The following is a 21581-nucleotide window of genomic DNA, read 5'->3' as shown; positions in this document are numbered from 1 at the left end:
CTTCACAACATGCACTCAGTTGCCATTCAGTGATCACTGTATCATGACACATAGCAATAGCATGGGGATTGGCACTCTCAATTCCACACAGAGAACAACTTTGCTACACTTCTGAAGAAAGATCACTGAACCTGAAACATTAACTCTGATTTCTCTCCCCAACTGCTGCCAGACTTGCTGAGCTTTTCCAGCAATTTCTGTTTTCGAACTTTGCTACAAGGTGTGGTACTCCCTCAGTGTAAACAGAGATTATGACAGAAGGTAAATCACATTCATCAGGATGGAAGTTCCCTTCCAGCTCAATCACCTCAGCCTACATACTGATGCATAGGAACCAGGAAAAGTAAGTCAAATTACTTTTGGGAGAGGGGAGAGGTCATTTTGGATTTGGTGCTTGGCAATGAGCCAAGACAGGTGTCAGATCTCGAGATGGGAGAGCACTTTGGTGAAAACGGTCACAACTGCCTCACATTTAGCATAGCACTGGAGTGGGAAAGGAACAATTACCAAGGGAAGATATTCATCTGGGGAAAAGGAAATTATGATGCTATCAGACAGAAGTTGGGAAGTATAGACTGGGAGCAATTGTTCCACAGAAAGGGCACAGCAGACATGTGAAAATTATTTAAGGTTAGGTTGTTGCGAGTGATGCACGAATTTGTTCCTCTGAGACAGGTAAGAAGGGATAAGATTAAGGAATCTTGGATGACGAGAACAGAGGAACTTCTTGTCAAAAGGAAGAAGGCAGCTTACGTAAAGTGGAAGAAGCAAGGATCTAGCACAGGTTTAGAGGATTATAGGCTTGCTAGAAAGCTCAGAAATGGGCTGAGGACAGCCAGGAGGTGGCACGAAGGCTTGGCAAGAAGGACTGGGAAAACCCAAAGGCATTTTACTCATAGTGAGGAATAAGAGATTGATCAGGGAGAAGGCAGGGCCGATTAGGGATAGCGGAGGGAACTTGTGCGTAGGGTCTCAGCAGATAGGGGAAGCCCTAAATGAGTTTTCTGCTTCGGTTTTCACCAAGGAAAGGGAACTTGTTGTAAATGAAAACTTAGAGGAGCTGGGACTCAGTCTTGATCAGATCAAGATTGATGAAGTTAATGTGCTAGAAATTTTGGAAAACATTAAGATTGAAAAATCCCCAGGGCCAGACCAGATGTATCCTAGGCTGCCCCGGGAACCAAGAAAGGAAGTTGCTAAGCAGCAGGCGAGGATATTTGTCTCCTCCCTCTCCACAGAAGTCATACCGGAGGTTTAAAATCTGATTGAAGATTTGTAGCTCGGGTATCCGTTGTTGTGGTCCTGCTCGCCGAGCTGGAAGTTTTTGCTGCAAACGTTTCGTTCGCATATGAACAACTCCGGTTCCTCCACGACAAACCAAATAAATACCAGAAGAAACATCAAAGCAGCGCTTCACACGAGGCTCCAACAGCACTGATGATGTTCCCTAGCCAGGGAATGAAACGTTTGCAGCAAAAACTTCCAGCTCGGCGAGCAGAACCACAACAACGGATACCCGAGCTACAAATCTTCAATCAGATTTTAAACACTTACGGGCGAGAAAAGCTGAAACAAGCCAGGAGATGGGAATCCTGCGCTAACCGCCTCAGCGCAACATATGAACAACTCCGGTTCCTCCACGACAAACCAATATAAATACCGGAAGAAACATCAAAGCAGCGCTTCACAAAGAGGCTCCAACAGCACCGATGATGTTCCCTAGCCAGGGAACGAAACGTTTGCAGCAAAAACTTCCAGCTCGGCGAGCAGAATCATACCGGAGGATTGGAAGGAGGCAAACGTTGTTCCTCTTTTCAAGAAGGGTAGTAGGGAAATCCCTGGCAATTACAGACCAGTCAGTCTTATGTCTGTGGTCAGCAAAGTTTTGAAAAGAATTCTGAGAGATAGGATTTATGACTATTTGGCAAAACATAGTGTGATTAAAGGCAGTCAGCATGGCTTTGTGAGGACAGGTCATGCCTCACAAATCTCATTAACTTCTTTGAGGAGGTGTCAAGACAGGTCAACGACAGTCGAGCAGTGGATGTGGTGTATGTGGGTTTCAGCAAGGCATTTGGTAGGGTTCCCCATGGTAGACACATTCATAAAAGACAGGAAGTATGGGATACAGGGAGATTTGGCTATCTGACAGAAGGCAGAGTGTGGCTGCAGATGGAAAGTATTCTGCCTGGAGGTCAGTGTCGAGTGGGGTCTTTGCAGCTTTTATAAATGACTTGGATGAGGAGATTGAGGGGTGAGTTAGTAAATTTGCGGATGACACAAAGGTTGGAGGTATCGTAGATAGTATAGAGGGCTACTGCAGGCTGCGGCGCAACACAGACAGAATGCAGAGCTGGGCTGAGAAATGGCAGATGGAGTTCAACCTGGATAAATGCGAAGTGCTGCATTTTGGAAGGTCGAACTAGAATGCTGAATATAGGATTAAAGACAAGATTCTTGGCAGTGTGGAGGAACAGAGGGATATGGGTGTGCAAGTACATAGATCCCTCAAAGTTGACACAAAAGTGGATAGGGTTGTTAAGAAAGCATATGGTGTTTTGGCTTTCATTTACTGGGGGATCAAGTTTAAGAGTCGCGAAGTTTTGCTGCAGCTCTCCAAGTCCCTGGTGAGACCACACTTGGAATATTGTGTCCAGTTCTGGTCGCCCTACTGTAGAAAAGATACAGAGGTTTTGGAGAGGGTGCAAAGAAGGTTTACCAGGATGCTGCCTGGACTGAAGGGCTTGCCTTATGGAGAAAGGTTGAATAAGCTCGGACATTTTGCTCTGGAGAGAAGGAGGAAGAGAGGAGACCTGATCGAGGTGTACAAAATAATGACTGGAATAAAGTCTGGTTGAAGATTTGTAGCTCAGGTGTCCGTTGTTGTGGTTCTGTTCGCTGAGCTGGAAGTTTTTGCTGCAAACGTTTCATTCCCTGGCTAGGGAACATCATCAGTGCTATTGGAGCCTCCTGTGAAGCGCTGCTTTGATGTTTCTTCCGGTATTTATAGTGGTTTGTTCTTACCGCTTCCGGGTGTCAGTTTCAGCTGTAGTAGTTTGTATGTGGGGTCCAGGTCGATGTGGACCTGGACCCCACATACAAACTACTACAGCTGAAACTGACACCCGGAAGCGGCAAGAACAAACCACTATAAATACCGGAAGAAACATCAAAGCAGTGCTTCACAGGAGGCTCCAATAGCACTGATGATGTTCCCTAGCCAGGGAACGAAACGTTTGCAGCAAAAACTTCCAGCTCGGCGAACAGAACCACAACAATGACTGGAATAGATAAGAGTCAATAGCCAGAGACTTTTCCCCAGGGCAGGAATGACTGGTTCGAGGAGTCATAGTTTGAAGACATTAGGAGGAAGGTATAAAGGAGATGTCAGAGGTAGGTTCTTTACGCAGAGAGTTGTGAATGCATGGAATATGTTGCCAGCTGTGATGGTGGAAGCAGAGTCATTGAGGACATTTAAGTGACTGCTGGACATGCCCATGGATAACAGTGAGTAGAGGGGTGTGTAGGTTAAGTTACTATATTTTACATTAGGACTAAACCTCAGCACAACATTGTGGGCCATAGGGCCTGTTCTGGCTGTACTTTTCTACGTTCTATGAAAATGCCGGGTGGGAAAGAAGGGTCAATATTACGACTCACAATACAGGGACCACAGCTTATTCTGAAAAAGAAACAGTAATAACTGACAATGTTAGAAATATACAGATTCATCAGCATCTGAAAGAAAAGCACTGTTTGCATGTTCATATCAGAACATTTATGATATTCCCACTTAAAACAAACTTACTGTGCTTTCTGTAGACACCAATGATGCAGCAGCAGACTTCCAGCATTTACATGTTTAAAATCTCTACGGAGTGTTCAGCAACTTAAATAGCATACATTAACTAAACTTCTTGTTTCAGCATGGCACCTCATTTCCCTGTGACACACAACATTTCCAAAATCGTTTTCAGTTTAATACTCAAGAAAACCCATCAATCTTGAAAAGTTAAAAGCACAGTTTGATATCCATCCTGAAATGCTTTCTAAAAGCCAAGAATATAGTACTGCTGGAGAATCAGAACTTAAATGTGCTTATAATTATTTTCAATAAGCATATACATATATCAGCTCTGATAGCAAATTGAGCGGGGGGGTGGCACCAAATCACCCAATCAGTATCTTCAACAAACCAGTGTCAGTTTCGTACTTAAATTAGTCTGAAATTAGGGTGTCTATTACATTTTGATCAAGAAACTGAAAACAATACCATCCAGACATCAACAAATGCAAGAATATAAATTTATCCCTCAGAGAGTGCTACAGTAGAAGGGTGGCACAAAATGGAGGATATTTGACTGACTATAACACCTGATATTTAATTCCACAAACTGCAATGGAACCGAAGTATCCATCACCATGTATAACTAGTAGTCAATCTGATATGCACTGTACTGCATCACTGCACAAGATGGGGTTTACCCCATAAACTTTTAAACCAAAACAAAACTGTAAAAAATTTAAATCCCAAATTCTCCATGCATAAAATTACTTTGAGAGTTGGATCACTGCACAAGTAAAATGAAGGCAAGAATAGACCTCATTCACTGCAAATGGTAAATATACAAAAGCCAAGCAAACTTGAACTTCTCCCCTTTCTAAATACAGCCACACTCAAAATATCATGGTCAAGACTTTAATACTTGAAAAAGCAGTACAGCATATGCTACACTGAAACATCATGACAATGTTGAAATATCCAAGAACCACAGCATCAAAGATTAGACTAGCCGACAGGCATATTTAGCCTTCAATATGCATTCATCCAATGTGGTTTTCATTTGCAAAGCCTTCTTTACTGGCTCGAAGAGACAGTGGATTTTCTGTTGTTACATGAAAATTTCTCTAAGCTAGTGGTTTTAGAACACGTCTGACAACTTTAAAAATAGGGGAAGCAGGATTCCAAAATTATCTTTAGGTATGGCCAATGTAATAGGTCACACCATTTAAAGAACATAACACTTCCATTTCAGAACGTCTTTGACAATGTGCTGCACAGGAGGTTGCTAAATAAGATAGGAGCCCATGGTTTTAGAAGCAAGATACTGGCATGGGGAGAGGATTAGTTGACTGACAAAAGGCAGAGAGTGGGCACATAGGTGTATTCTTCAGGACAACAGCCAGTAACTAGTGGATCAGTGTTGGGACCATAATTATTCACATTATTCATTCATGATCTGGATGAAGGAACTGAGGGCATTGTTGCTAGGTTTTGAGATGACAAAGATAGGTGGACAACAGGGAATATTGAGAACGTAGGGAGGCTGCAGAAGGACTTGAACAGGCAAAGAATTAACAGATGGAACACAATGTGCAAAATGTAAGGTTATGCATTTTGGTTGGAGAATAGAAGCTTGACTATTTTCCAAATGGGGGAAGGCTCTGAAAATGTGAAGCACAAAGGGAATTGGGATTCTCTTAAGGTTAACATGCAGGTTTAACAATATCAGCATTCCTTTCAATGCTAGAAAACAAGAGCAGTGACCAGTATAACCCACTGGTCAGATCACATATTGAGAGTAGTTTTGGATTCTGCATCTAAGAAAGGATGCACAGGCCTTGAAGAGAGTCCAGAGGAGCTTCATGAGAATGATTCCAAGATTGAAGGGTTTGTCATATGAGGATCGTTTGAGGATTCTGGGTCTGTAGTTGATGAGAGTTTAGAAGAATAAGGAGAGGGGATCTCACTGAAACTTACAGAAAACGGAGAGACCTGGATACAGCGACATGGAGAAGTAGGAGAGACTAAGAACCAAGGCACCATCTAGGACAACCCTTCAGAACTGAGATGTGAAGGAATTTCTTCAGCTATAAGGTGGTGAATCTGTGGAACTCAATGCTGTTGAAGTCTGTGGAGGTCAAGTCACAGCATATTTAAGTCAGAGATAGATAGGTTCTTGTTGAGCAAGGGGATCAAAGGTAATGTGAAGCCATCAGGAAAATGGGATTGAGAAACATATCAGCCATGATTAACTGGCAGAGCAGATTTTATGGGCCGAATGGCCTAATTCTGCTCCTTTATCTTATTGTCTTATTATTTTGTTTCATTTATTGGTCAAATCCAACATCTAGTATCAGCTGGTTTTGCAATACTACAAAGCAAAAACCTTATACTTATCAATTCTATAGACAACGTAGCCACTTATACATAATTCACACTCCTCCAGCCCCCAAATGACACATAATCAGGCTATTCCCCCGACTGCCTCAACTAACATTATACAAACATGTCTCACTGTTACTTTGAAAAATAACTATACATAACACCAGAACAAAACATTCAGCCAAGTCAGACTGCAAAATGACATTCACTAGTATTGTCTCACAAAGGCTTGAAACTATGCAATCTACCAATGCATCCTTCTTCTCTGACAGTCTTTAACCATACTTGCGCATTAATTTTTTTTGCAACATTAGTAGTTTACCTGCTTAACTGTAAAAGAATACAGTCAAAACTTCCTAAGTCCCCAGTCTTACACACACACTCACTCCACAATCAAGACATTCTGGAAACTATTGTAGAATGGATATGACATTATATCATGTGTTAATTTCCACTTTTTGTACAGAAAAGGTTAAACCGTTGGCAATGACAACACCTGTGTCAGGTTCTGGCCAAGGTTTGGCTAAATGTTTAACCCACCAGTACATGCTATCACTGCATTTCATGATTCAAGAATTAGTTGTGTAAACCAGTTAAAATTTCTACAATAGTCATTCAACTTACAAATGTATTTTTAATTAATTCACAAAAACATAAGACTTACAGTGGTGGGAGCAGGAGCAGGGGGTGGTGCATAAGATGGTCTTTCTGTAACAGAAGAAAATAATAAAACGTTTAATTTTGTTTTATGGGCACATCACATCAATCACATTAATAGGAAAATCCTAATTTTTACTATTCTGTCTCACAAGATGTCTTAAATCCCTATCAAATACAATTTCATTGGTGCCAAGTATATTTTAGTATCTTAACCAAGAGTCCAAGCTTTCAGTGTAACTCATTCAATAAGTACAGTTTCTGCAGGGATTTCCTGATCCCTAACAAAACTTCATATTGGAAGAATTTCCTTTTTATTTATTTGATTACCCAGGGAGAATTCCTGGTCTACCACTTCAGGAGAAAATTCCAATAGGCAGAAAGGAACTTTCCCAAGGGGAGGACAAACTGAAGAGACCTTACACATCTTGTACTACATGGTTAAGGAACAGGCTGTGTCACAAACTTCTGGAGATTTGTTTTCCTTCTTAGATATTGGATCGAGCAGCAGCTGCATATTTCTACCAGATATGGCTCCATTCCTTTCCAGATCTGTGACATTTAAAAAGGTTATTTTCCTCCCAACTTCCCATTTGGAACGAGAAACATAACAATTGTACACTGAGGAGGAGAGAAGCCAGCAGAAATACAGGAGTTTAATATCAGCATTGGGAGCTAGAACTGAGATGAAAGAATTTCCCTTTCAATCTTACAGGTTTAAAAGTGCCTAGCAACACAGAGTAAATGGACTAAAGAAATAGAAAAGTTAGAGAGAAGTTGTATTTGGTGACAGGAAGAGAAGTTTTTGTTGGATAAGGAATTACAATGATCTTCCTTATCGTAAAATTACGAAAGAAAATATAGAATTACATTTCTGAAACATTTAGAACATTTGGCTCTGCAGTACTTCAGCAGGCCTTAAGAAGAATAGTCACTGTCGTAATGTAGGAAATCTTAGTTAATTTGCACAGATCAGAATCCCACAAAAGGCAATGTCATGACAGGCAGATATTCTATCAAATCACCCTGGTTGAAGAATAAATACCAACTAAGAAGAACTTCCCTGTTTTTATTTGTACTAGTGCCATGGGGATCTCTTACACCCACCTGGGGCAATTTAACATTTCACCCAAAATGATATGTTTTTTGAACAGATTTTGTGTATTTGTTTGTAATACATCAGTTTATTGAACAAAATTAAAATCATACTTTTGGAATATTTTAACATTTTGTAAGTATAATATTCAAACACACATCTTCCCTGCACTGGAGCACTCCTGCATATAATTACAGACATGCTCAGATTATTATTACTTCCTGCCTTCCCTCTTCAACCAAGAGTTTCTCCAGTTTCCTCATTTCCCCTCCCCCCACCTTGTCTCAGTCGATTCCCTCGAACTCAGCACCGCCCTCCTAACCTGCAATCTTCTTCCTGACCTCTCCGCCCCCACCCCACTCCAGCCTATCACTCTCACCTTGACCTCCTTCCACCTATCACATCTCCATCGCCCCTCCCCCAAGTCCCTCCTCCCTACCTTTTATCTTAGCCTGCCTGGCACACTCTCCTCATTCCTGATGAAGGGCTCTGGCCCGAAACGTCGAATTTCCTGTTTCTTGGATGCTGCCTGACCTGCTGTGCTTTAACCAGCAACACATTTTCAGTTTCCCTCTTCAACCACCAGAACAAACAAACTACATCAGTATACGACCAAAATGAATACTGATTGCCCACAGAAACAATGAGCAATTAACGACTAACATAAACAAAGATAACAATGACACAACCATAATTATTTAATAATTTAAGATCGGCAACACTTTGCATTCAATAGATGACTTTTTTAAAATCTAAAGAACTATTGGAAAAAGTTGGTGTTTAAATTATAGTTAAAAAATAAATGTTTGACAGCTCAGTGGCTGAAAATTAAATTACACAATATGGCACAGAGCCATTTACACCAGGAAGATTCAGTGTCCAAAGCAGTGGGACTTTCAGTTAACTGGCTTTGAGTAGGGCAACAAAGGGTTATATTTGATTCCAGTACTTATAGACCAGAGAACAAAGAACCTTCTGGTCATCGTTTGTCTTCAGCAATCAGCCCTCTAATCATACTAAACTATGTTGAAAGGGTTAGTGGCTACTAGAAGCAAAATTCATAACATTGTTAAAGTCAGTTTTATGTATAAAACATTATATTTAAAAATGCAAGACATAAAGAGAGACATTTCCCAAGAAAATGAATTTGAACAACAAATGATGAAACTCCACAGAAATGTTGCACAGTGAGTAGATGGGATACCCAATCAAAAGTGACTGATCTTTTATTAGCAGTTTCAGCAGGTTTGTATTAATTGGAGCATGCACTCTGTTTTTTTTAAAAGAATATGCTGCATCTCAGTGCAGAACACAGCTTATATACATTATAGTGCAATTAGTGGGCCATCAAACCAATCACACTTCCACTATCTCTGCCAATCAGTAAATGCAGCAAGCACTATGGAAAACATATCAGCATGGAGGAGAGTGATTTAATTAAAACACTGAGAAAAAAAACCCTGGATCCATGCTGAGAAAACAAGGAGTGAAAAATTGTTTCAACTGTGAAGTAGAAAATTTTGTTTCACAAAATTAATGAAGATTAACACAGTAACAATCTTCAGCTGCCATCACAGGTTCAACGTCAACATAAACTAGATTGCAGGGTGCAGGTGGAAGAAAGAACAGTCCTGAATCCGGACTTCATGAAACCTTTACCATCCCAAAGTAAATAAAGCTCCAAGTCACTTTGACAAAACTTGTATTTTCTAAATATTACAGCTAACATTTGCAATTGCATTCAAAACCATATGCAAAATCACAATTGTGTTTTGCTTACTTGACATGATGATGCCACCAGCCTCTTACAATCTGAAATAGAAAGAAAGAAACATTAGCAAAGCAAAATCTTTCAAAAACTGTACATTTAGTCAATTTATTTATTACATAAAGAACAGCTTGCATTTATAGAGAGCTTTGATGACCAGCATAGATTGGGAATGAGTACCAAGGTCTCACAGCTCTATATGCACCAACAACTTTGAAGGACAATTTTACAGGAAATTATACTCATCCTGACTCAAAAGAGCAGTCAAAAAGCAAGAAGTATTGCTAAAACAAGACATGCTGAAGCTTTCATCATGCACTCATAGGTCAGAATATTAAATCCGAAAGGGATTTACTTACAATTTACACTGCAAACGGAACAAGGTGCTGTTTGGTTAGGTGAAGCGTTTTCATCGAGAACACATTGGGGAGCAGTTACCCCAAGGTTTCGAGTAAATTCAAGGAAGGAAAGTCCACTCTGATTGATCAAGATCTGCCATAAGAAATGGGCCAGCCACCTGAAAGTTATTGATTTAATTTGAAAAAGGTACAATGGTGACATGAATACCTTTACCTGCAGAGGACCAATGCCTATGCAGAAATATACATGGCTTCTAGCAAATATTGGAGCCTCATTTTAAGCCCCACTAATGATCATTCTCCACTGTATGATAAAATCTTCAAAATCATAAATGAGTCTAAGGCTACTAATTTCAGTCTTGAAAAGTACTCAAATTATCATGAAAAATGTAAAGCGTAATTGGCATATTCCTTCAGCTGTAAACAAAAGACACAGTATTGATCATAGGGAAGGTGAGGACTGCAGATGCTGGAGATCAGAGTTGAGAGTGTGGTGCTGCAAAAACACAGCTGGTCAGGCAACATCCAAAGAGCAGGAGAGTCAATGTTTCGGGCACAAGCCCTTCATTAGGAAGGAGGCTTCGGATGCTGCCTGACCAGCTGTGCTTTTCCAGCACTACAGTCTCGACAGTACTGATCACACTCAACCACGCAGTGCTTGCAAAACTCCGTACAGTTTCCAACATCAAATAGTTATTCAATGGGGCAGTATTTACTGTATGATCCCGAGTATGAAAAGAATTACACTAACAACCAATTTAAGATTACCAAACTCTCAATGTGGTTCACTTAAACTTGCTGAAACCTACATATATATTTGGTTCCTTGCAAACAACATTAACTTGTCCACATACTGCAAGTATTCAACTAAACAAGAGTTCTGGGGTCACCATTCCATGGTGCTTGAGATTTTGGAGAAGATTTGTAGTGCAGGTTGTAAATTTGCTCACTGAGCTGGTAGATTTGTTCTCAGATATTTTGTCACCATGCTCGGTAACATCATCAGTGAGCCTCCATGTAAGCGTTTGGCGATCTGCCCCGCTTACGATTTATCTGTCACGGCTTGTTATGATAGGTGATATCACTTCCAGTTCAGTTTCTGAGAGGTTGGTAAATGAGGTTCACATCTATACGTTTGTTAAGGGAGTTCCAGTTTGAATGCCAGGTCTCTAGGAATTCCCATGTATATCTTTGTTTAGCCTGTCTCAGGATGGATGTGTTGTCCCAGTGAGACTGGTCGGACTTCTGGCAGAAGCAGTAATGCAGAGATTAGCATGAACAGCCCTTCCCGTGATTCTGCCCAAGCTTTGGGTCTGCTATGTGGATGACACTTTTGTCATCACAAAGCACAACAAATTAGAAGAAACCCATAAACAACATTCTTACCAGAATAAAGTTCACCAAAGAAGAAGAGAACAATAACAGACTCCCTTTCCTAGATAGCACGGGAGAACAAAGAGCCAATGAGGAGCTGCCAACCAGCATCAACAGGAAAGCCACACACTGACCAGATCCTCAACTACTGGAGCAATCATCCAAACACCCACAAATGGAGCTGCATTATTTAAATGAGCCACAACACAGTGCAGCACCCAGGAACTATGAGAAGCCGAGGAAAAACACCCGTACAACATATTCAGGAACAACAGGTACCTGATAAGCGCAGTACACCGATCCCTGCACAACAGACATAAACAGGAAGGCACAACACAGGTAGAGACCCTATCCATCCTACTGTACTCAAGGACATCGCAGAGATGGTGACCAGACTACTCCAGCCCCTCAGCATCATGGTAGCCCACAAACCTACCACCATACTGAAATAGCTCCATACCAAAAACCAGCAGAACAAAGGTCACATACAAAAATACCCCAAAAGGACTGCAACAAACACTACATTGGATAAATGAGCAGGAAGCAAGCTACAAGGGTACATGAGCACCAACTAGCCACGAAAAGACATGACGAGCTATCACTGGTGTCCATACGTACAAAGAGGAACACCAGTTCGTATGGGATAATATATCCATCCTGAGACAACTAAACAAAGACACACACGGGAATTCCTCGAGGCCTGGCATTCAAACTGGAAATCCATTAACAAACAGATTGATTTGGACCCCGTTTACCAACCTCTTAGAAACAGAACCAGAAATGATGTCCACTAGCACAACAAACCGAGACAGATAAATAGCAAGCGGGGCAGATCACCAACGCTTCAGTGGAGATTCACTGATGATGTTACCTAGCATGGTGATCAAACATTAGAGAACAAATATACCAGCTCAGCGAGCAAATTTACAACCAGATTCCCTAGTGCATTCTCCATGGCATCATCTTGATCAGTCAGAGTCTACCTGGCAACCAATCAGCACTCTGTTTCTCATGCAATATAAATGGTGTTCTCTTCAAAATTGGGGTATTCTTACATCTGTACTGACAGAGTCAAAGATAGAAACTTTCAATACCATGTCATTTTGTTCAGCAACACTCGTGTAATCTGAGGTATTGGGTCACATCCCAATCCAGACTCACAAGGATCTAGACCAAGATTTGCAGAGCAATCAGCCAGTGAAGCAAGGAGGTACAGAAAGACAGACAGACGGAGAGACATGAGTAGAGTGTAAAAATGTTCGGAGGGGACAGGAGGAGAGAAAAGGACCTCAACTCTGACCAATGAGGCAATACAGTGCCATGTGAACTGAACAAAGGGAAGAACAAAAAGTCTGACAGAAAATACAGTACTCATGCTTTTCATCAGCTGTAATTTTTCAGCAAGACATTAGGGAGAATGCTTGCATTTTCATTTAAAATCTTCTGTTTTAACAGTGAAGACATTTGGGAAATCGCTGTGGTTGCACTATACTCTGTCTCAAGCTGAGAAAGCCCCAAGATCACAAGTGAACACCAATGTTAGCTATGGCTCAATAGGTAATACGGTCACCTTTGAACATGGAAAATTCAGTGTTCAAATCCTACTCCCTTGAGTTCAGCTATGTTAATGCTCCAGTGCAATATTGGAGGAGTGTCAATGGGACTCTAATGTCATCTCGTTTAATGTTTCATTGGAAAGTAAGGCCCCTTCTAGCCTCCCAGGTGAATGTAACTGTTCTGAGGAAATCAGGAAAGTTATGCTCAATTTTCTGACCAATCTGTACCCCTAAACCAACAAGAATAAAACTGAAAGCTTGGCCATTATCATCTCACTGTGTACAAAGTGGCTACCATACTAGCTATGCAACAGCAGTAACCGCATAACAAAATTTACCTGATTGGCTATAAAACAACTTGTGATGTTCCACAATTTTAAAAGGTGCTATCTAAGTTAAAACCCATTACCTGTCCTAAATGCACTATATGCTCATGACAGGTTGGCATTGCTCACCAAATCCCAGATTCTCACTGCTCTCTGGGTAGACATTTTTCCCAAATTCCCAAATGGACGTACAAGTGACTATCTTATAAAGCTAACACACCCCTAACATGGTGGCACAATGGTTAGCATTACTGCCTCACAGCACCAGAGACCAGGGTTCAATTCCAGCCTTGGGCAACTGTCTATTTGGAGTTTGCATGTTCTCCCCATGTCTGAGTGGGTTTAACCAGGTGCTCTGGTTTCCTCCCACAATCCATAGATGTGCAGGGTAAGTAAATTTGCCATGCTAAATTGCCCATAGCTTTCAGGTACGTATAGGTTAAGTGCATTAGTTAGGGCAATAGGGTAGGGGAATGAGTCTGGGTGGGTTCCTCTTCAAAGGATCGGTGTGGACTTGTTGGGCTAAAAGGCCTGTTTCCACACTGTAGGGATTCTAAGGTTAGTATAACAAAGAATTCTGGAGAAACTCAGCAATTCTGGCATCTCCAGAGAAAAAAAAACAGAGGTAACATTTTAAATCCAGTAGGACTCTTCGTTTGAATTAAAAAGATATTGAAAATTTCTTTTGATACTGGTTATACTTTTGACAAACTAAAGAAAAAGGGGTTGAAAATGGTGGAGAAACAGCAAAAGAGATATAAAGTGAAAATGAGTCCTCTAGACCAGACATGGTCCCAAAGTGCTTTAGTCTGAGGGTTATCACACCTCAAGTGAGGATGACGTTGTCACTCTGCATCACAAACCAGCTGTCCAGCCAACTAAGCTAACCAATCCCGAACCACCCAGGTTCTGAAGAATCATCAGACTTGAAACGTTAACTCTTTCTCCCAACAGATTCTGCCTAACCTGATAAAGTTCTCCAACAATTTCTGTTATCAGTATAATAGTTGAGGACAAAAACAGAATCCAGAAGAGAGGCATTAGAAAAGCACAACAGGTCAAGCAGCATCCAAGGAGGACAGTTGATGTTTCAGGCATAAGCCCTTCACCAGGAATGATGAAGAGCTTCTGCCCAAAGTGTCGATTCTCCTGCTCCTTGGATGCTGCCTGATGTGCTGTACTTTTCCAACGCCAGTCTTTTCGACTCTTACTTCTCCAGCATCTGCAGTCCTCACTTTCTTATTATACTGATAACATCCTGATCCTCCTGTCCTACAGTAGAAGCATCTTGTGTGTATACACCTTTTACAGTTCCAAATATCTTAGCTAGGTCACTCTCCATTCATTCCCTTCTATCTTCCCAAGATTCACAAGGGGTGGCATGATGATTCAATGGTTAGCAGTGCTGCCTCACAGCACTACGGACCCAGGTTCAATTCCAGCCTCAGGTGACTGTCTGTGTGCACATTCTGTGGGTGCTCTGGTTTCCTCCCACAACCCAAAGATGTGCAGGTCAGATGGATTGGCCATGCTAAATTGCCCATAGTGTTAATTGCATTAGTAATAGGGAAATGGGTCTGGGTGGGTTACTCTTTGGAGGGTCGGTGTAGATTTGTTGAGCTGAAGGGCTTGTTTCCACACTGTAGGGGAATATAGGTAAAAACAAGGACTGCAGACACTGGAAACCAGATTCTAGATTAAAGTGGTGCTGGAAAAGCACAGCAGTTCAGGCAGCATCCAAGGAGCAGGAAAATCGATGTTTTGGGCAAAAGCCCTTCATCAGGAATAGAGGCAGAGTGCCTGCAGGGTGGAGAGATAAATCTGTAGGGGAATCTAATCTAAATTTGGAGTGGGACATTGACCTAGTGGATAGTAGTGTGGCCTCACAGCATCAGGGACCTGGGTTTGATTCCAGCCTCGGGTGACTGTCTGTGTCTGCGTGGGGTTGCTCCCACATTCCAAAGATATGCATGTTAGATGAATTAACTATGCTAAATTGCCCATAGTGTTCAGGGGATGTGTAGGTTGGGCGTAAATGTAGAGGGATGAGTTTGGGTGAGATACTCTTCAGAGGGTCAGTGTGGACTTGAAGAGTCGAATGGCCAGTTTCCACGCTGTAGGGATTCTATGAAAAAAAAACTTTGTCCCTAATTTAATTCATTGAATCAGTCACCCTATCAGTTCCAGAATATTGTCCATGACTGTATGCTGCAGCACCCAGTGAACCTCAAAAACTCCCTTATCACTACACCCTCACCCCAGCTCATCCTCTTACTGCTCCCTTTATCTCATCTCACCCCAGAACGAATATCCCCCCACCCCCTCACACACCCCCACCCCCACCTCACACACCCCCTCCCTATCCCCTCCCACACACCCCCACCCTCTCCCTACCCCCTCACACACCCCCACCCTCTCCCTACCCCCTCACACACTCCCACCCCGCCACCCCCCCACACACCCCCTCCCTATCCCCTCCCACACACCCCCACCCCCTCACACACCCCCACCCTCTCCCTACCCCCTCACACACCCCCACCCCGCCACCCCCCCAACACACCCCCACACCCCCTCCCACCCCCCCACCCTCTCCCTACCCCCTCCCACCCCCCCACCCTCTCCCTACCCCCTCACACACCGCCACCCCCCCACCCCCACTCACACACCCCCTCCCTATCCCCTCCCACACCCCCCCACCCTCTCACACACCCCCACCCTCTCCCTACCCCCCCCACACACCCCCTCCCTATCCCCTCCCAACCCTCTCCCTACCCCGCCACCCCACCCCCTCCCCCAGAGATCAAACTTGGACTCACGGAGAGTGCGGGGAGTCTCGGGCCTATCCCGGGGGCGGGAGTCCTGTGTCCAGTTGGAGCCGCAGGCTGTACTCTGTCCGTGGTCACTGATTCCAGGGGAGGGTGTGGATGGACATCCGATACGGGGGGGGGGGGGGATGGTGTCCCTGGCCGCAGGGACCGGGGGCTGTGTTCTCCGTCCGGTGTCTCCGATGGCGGGCTGAGGTGTGGATGGGGGTCGGGGGGCCTGGGTCTCCGGTTCCCGGGAGGTTTGGGTCAGGGTCTGGAGCCCCGGGGCCGGGGGCGGGAGGCGCGCGGATGGAGCGCGAGCGGCTCCTATTGTCCGGGAGCACCGAGCCCGCACATTCCACACAAACCAAACCCGGCCATAGCGGCCGGAGAAAACTCTCCCGATACCCGAGAGACAGCCGCCGCCTCGGCCTGAGCCGATCTGTACCACTAAACCTCCACGCTGGGCCCGCCAGAATTTTATAAAATTATAAACAACTCCGCCGAATCTGCAAAGCAGTTTTCAAAAGTCCCGACTCAAGGCCAAATATCAATGTAATTACCAACCGTACATTCGAGCCTCCAAATAAAGTTCAGTTCAATAAATTACACAAACCCTAATGTGATGCTGTTACAATTTCGATTATTATAGATTGTTGTGTGAATATTATAAAATCATAATTTCGTTTTTAATAGAAAACATTTCATAAGAATGTGCTGCTAGAGACTGTAAATCTAGTGTGGTTCTTTGAATAGAACTGTTTGATTTAAGGTTCATTACTGTATTGTTTCCTTCACACTGATTTATTTTATCTCCTCTCTCACTGAGAAACCTCCTTATCCTGAGAAATGTTAATTCCAATTTGCTGCAGAACTGGGAACGTGTCACATAGTCACTGAAATTCAACAGGTAAGGGACAATATCCAAACCCATTCAATATACCCAACTCTGATCAAATCACACAATGAACTGTTCACCCAGCCTGGGCAGGCAGTTACTGGTGACTGTGAAACCCCATGAACATGGCGACGAAATGGGGTTAGGGATTGCTATCAGAGCCTATGGGGTGAATGAAGATTGTCTCAACACCAAATTCCTGAAGAAGGGCTTATGTCCGAAACGTCGAATCTCTTGCTCCTTGGATGCTGCCTGACCTGCTGTGCTTTTCCAGCAACACATTTTCAGCTCGACACCAAATTAGCAAGGTTACATGAAACTAAAACTTAAAATTTAGTTGGTAATTATTTCTCAATACTGTAGTGCTACTGATGATCCTTCTGGTGACCATCCTCCAAGGCGGACTTCAGGACAGGCAGCAGTGAAAAGTGGCCGTGCAGAGGCTGATAGTTAAGTTCCATACCCATAGAGAGCGCCTCAACCAGGATCTTGGTTTCATGTCACATTACGGGTGACCACCATTGCACTATATACACACACACACACACAGAGGCACTCCTATACACACGGACACATATATACACAGACGTGCACACAGACAGACACACACACACACTCCCACTCCCATATGCACCCCCTCACAGACTTAAGACACTCTGCACTCACTACATACACACACACACATGCACTTTCTCACACTCACAACCCCAACCTAGACAGACACACACACAGACAGACAAAGACCCACATGCACACGTATATTTTGTGGGGTGAATTTGTACTTGCAGGGTTACATTGTACTTTGCTGAAAAACTGCATGCATTCATGTAGAACTCTGAGCTCAAAAACTGCATGAATTCATGTAAAACTCCATTACCTCACTGTTTAGATTAGAATCAATCTAAACATCATGGCATAGACAGAGAACACAGGGGCTAACATCTTCAACATATTGTCTAGCTATCACCATTGTTAACAGCTAACCTGAGAATGCAACTTTTTAAAACAAGGTTTGTGATTTACACATGAAAGAAGTGAAACTGTCATGGTATTCTAACCGAAGAAAGGTTTAACAGTCAATCAATTTTTCAATGTATAATTTCAGTTACATCACACTGAATTTTTGCTATAAATTCTGTGTGTTAGGATTGAGCCCTCTACTACCACCTGATGAAGGAGCAACGCTTCGAAAGCTAGTGTGTTTTCAATTAAACCTGTGGCCTATAACCTGGTGTTGTGAAATTTTTAACATAGTGCTACTGTTGCTGGTTAAGCAATTCAGAGACAAAATAATGTTTGGATAAAAATGAAAACTGCTGGAGAGACTCAGCAGGTCTGGCAGCATTCTGTGGAGAGAGAAACAAGAATTAACGTTTCGGGTCCAGTATGATTACTTCAGGATGTTGCTTTTATTTTCATGTCCCAAGGACTCATGTTCAAAATGAAAAACAAAATCTGTAATTAAAAGTCAGATGATGACCATGTAACCATTGTTGTAGAAATTCATCAAGTTTGGTCATGCCATTCAGGTAAAATAACTACTATCCTTACCGGTTGGGTCACATGTATATCGAAAGGAATGTGGTGGAATCTTAATTGGGGAGGCAATGGCATTGTGGGAATAAAGCTGGGCTCATAATTCAAAACACTCCCACACTTGAATCCTCCCACAGCAAACGTTGATGTTTGAATTCAATATAATGTAGAGTTTTTTTAATATGTGGATAAATCCCCATGACCTGACAGGTGTACCCAAAAATCTTGTGGGAAGCTAGAGAAGTGATTGCTGGGCCTTTTGCTGAGGTATCATCGGTAGTCACAGGTGAGGTGTCAGAAGACTGGGGGTTGGCTAACATGGTGCCACTGATTAAGAAAGGTGGTAAGGACAAGCCAGGGAATTATAGACCAGTGAGCTTGACACTGGTGATGACCAAGTTGTTGAAGGGAATCCTAAGGGACACACCCTTCCGATAATGCGGTGACCAGAACTGCACACAGTACTCCAGGTGCAGTTTTACCAGTGTCTTGTATGGCTGAAGTATGACCTCATGGCTCCAAAACTCCTCCCCCCACCAATAAATGGCAACACACTATATGCTTTTTTAACAACCCTGTCAACCTGGATGGCACCTTCAGGGATTTATGCAACTGGACACCGAGATCTCTCTGTTTATGTACACTACTAAGAATTTTACCATTAGCCCAGTACTTTGCATTCCTGTTACTTCTTCCAAAGTGAACTACCTCACACTTTTTTGCATTAAACTCCATTTGCCTCTTCTCAGCCCAGCTCTGCATCTTATCTATGTCCCTCTGTAACCCACAACACCTTTCGACACTATCCACAATTCTGCCGATCTTAGTTTCATCTGCAAATTTACTAACCCATCCTTCTACGCCCACCTCCGGATCCTTTATAAAAATGACAAACAGCAGTGGCCCCAAAACAGATCCTTGCGGCACACCACTGGTAACTGAGCTCCAGGAAGAACATTTCCCATCAACCACCACCCTCTGTCTTCCTTCAGCTAGCCAATGTCTGATCCAAACCACTAAATCACCTTCAATCCCAAAACTCTGTGTTTTGTGCAATAGCTTACTGTGTGGAACCTTATCAAACACCTTGCTGAAGTCCATATACACCACATCAACTGCCTTACCCTCATCCACCTGTTTTGTCACCTTCTCAAAGAACTCAATAAGGTTAGTGAGGCATGACCTACCCTTCACAAAACTGTGTTGACTATCCCGAATCAAATTTTTCCTTTCGAGATTATTATAAATCCTATCTCTTGTAATCTTTTCCAACACCTTACCCATTCATTATTTGGATGTGAATATAGGAGGTAAAGTTAGTAAATTTGTAGTTGGCACAAAAATTAGAGGTGTAGTGGACAGCAAAGAAGGTTACCTCAGATTACAACAGGATCTTGATCAGATGGGCCAATGGGCTAAGAAGTGGCAGATGGAGATTACTTTAGATAAATGAGAGGTGCTGCATTTTGGAAAAGCAAATCAAAGCAGGACTTATACACTTAATATTCAGGTCCTAGGGAGTGTTGCTGAACAAAGAGACCTTGGAGTGCAGGTTCATAGCTCCTTAAAAGTAGAGTCACAGGTAGATAGGATAGTGAAGAAGGCATTTGGTATGCTTTCCTTTATTAGTCAGGCAACTGAGTGGAGTAATTGGAAGGTCATGTTATGTACACTACTAAGAATTTTACCATTAGCCCAGTACTTTGCATTCCTGTTACTTCATCCAAAGTGAACTACCTCACACTTTTCTTAATTAAACTCCATTTGCCTCTTCTCAGCCCAGCTCTGCGTCTTATTGGTTAGGCCACTTTTGGAATATAGCATGCAATTCTGGTCTCCTTCCTTTCGGAAGGATTGTGAAACTTGAAAGGGTTCAGAAAAGATTTCCATGGGTTGGAGCTTTGGGGAGAGGCTGCATAGTCTGGGGCTGTTTTCACTGGGGTATCAGAAGCTGATGGGTACCTCATAGAGGTTCATAAAACTATGAGGGGCATGGATAGGATAAATAAACAAGGTCTTTTCCCCTGGGGTAGGGGAATTCTGAACTAAGAGAGCATAGGTTTAGGGTGAGAGGGGAAAGATATAAAAGGGACCTAAGGGACAAGATCTTCACATAGAGGGTGCTACGTGTATGGAATGAGCTGCCAGAAGAAATGGTGGAGGCTGGTACAATTGCAACATTTAAAAGGCATCTGGATGGGTATATGAATAAGAAGGGTTTGGAGGAATATGGGCCAGGTCTGACAAATGGGACTGGATTAGGTTGCAATATCTGGTTGGCATGGACGGGTTGGACAGAAGGCTGTTTGTGCTGTACATTTTTATGACTCAAAGCTAATCTAATGGAAATTAATGTTGTTTAAAAATCCATCTGCTTCATTAATGCCTTTTTAGTGTTGGAAATCTGCCTCCCGTACCTAGGCTGGCTAATATATAACTATAGACCCATTGCAATGGGTTGAAATTCCTGATGAAGGGCTCCAGCCTGAAATGTCGATTTCCCTGTTCCTCAGGTGCTGTCTGACCTGCTGTGCTTTTCCAGCAACACACTCCCAACAATAAAATTCTGGTCCAGTCAGCAGTGTCCACAGCCGGAGACGAATTAAAAATTAATAAATAACTGCCTCCGTACTGGCCACAAAAGCCATTCTGTTCTGTCAAATAGTAAAATGCAATACAAAAGGAATGAAACCAGGTCAATCACCTGGCATTGACCTCAGCACAGGAAAGAACAACAGCTAAAACAGCTCGGTCAACCCTGCAATATCCTGCTTACCAACATCTGCGGGTGGTACCAAAATTGGGAGAGCTGTCTCACAAACATGATAAGCAATAGTATCACCGAGTCACACTCATGTGATCATAACTTGCATACAGTGTCCTAGGTATACTATGTTCTGGGTCATCCAGCAGAACCATCCACCATCAAGGAGAAGCTGTCTCGAGAATCCTCAACATTGATTCTCAAGCCCGTGGAGTCTCATGGTATCAGGCCATATATGGGTAAGGAAATCTCCTGCTGATTCCCACCAAGTGGTCCC

General features: G+C 42.8%; 1 protein-coding gene across 3 annotated transcripts in view; it reads right to left on the bottom strand.

Annotated features, from left to right (window-relative positions):
• The window catches only part of smarce1 (SWI/SNF related, matrix associated, actin dependent regulator of chromatin, subfamily e, member 1), a 61512-nt gene extending 44951 nt beyond the window's left edge, over window positions 1-16561 (bottom strand). For 2 of the 3 annotated variants that reach the window (XM_060848755.1, XM_060848757.1), the window contains exons 1-3: window positions 16119-16560; window positions 9700-9731; window positions 6831-6874 (exon numbers count right to left, since the gene is read on the bottom strand). In XM_060848755.1, coding sequence (XP_060704738.1) covers window positions 6831-6874; window positions 9700-9706 — 51 coding nt within the window. In that variant the 5' untranslated portion in view covers window positions 9707-9731; window positions 16119-16560. Of the gene's footprint in view, window positions 1-6830; window positions 6875-9699; window positions 9732-10046; window positions 10205-16118 lie in introns of all 3 variants that reach the window. The other variant, XM_060848756.1, reaches the window with a different exon arrangement.
• Between the last annotated feature and the right edge of the window lie 5020 nt (window positions 16562-21581).

Source organism: Hemiscyllium ocellatum, chromosome 32 (assembly GCF_020745735.1).
Source record: "Hemiscyllium ocellatum isolate sHemOce1 chromosome 32, sHemOce1.pat.X.cur, whole genome shotgun sequence".
NCBI classification, from domain to species: Eukaryota; Metazoa; Chordata; class Chondrichthyes; order Orectolobiformes; family Hemiscylliidae; genus Hemiscyllium; species Hemiscyllium ocellatum.
Note: the sequence above shows the minus strand (reverse complement) of the source record. Positions and strands in the feature narration are given on the sequence as shown.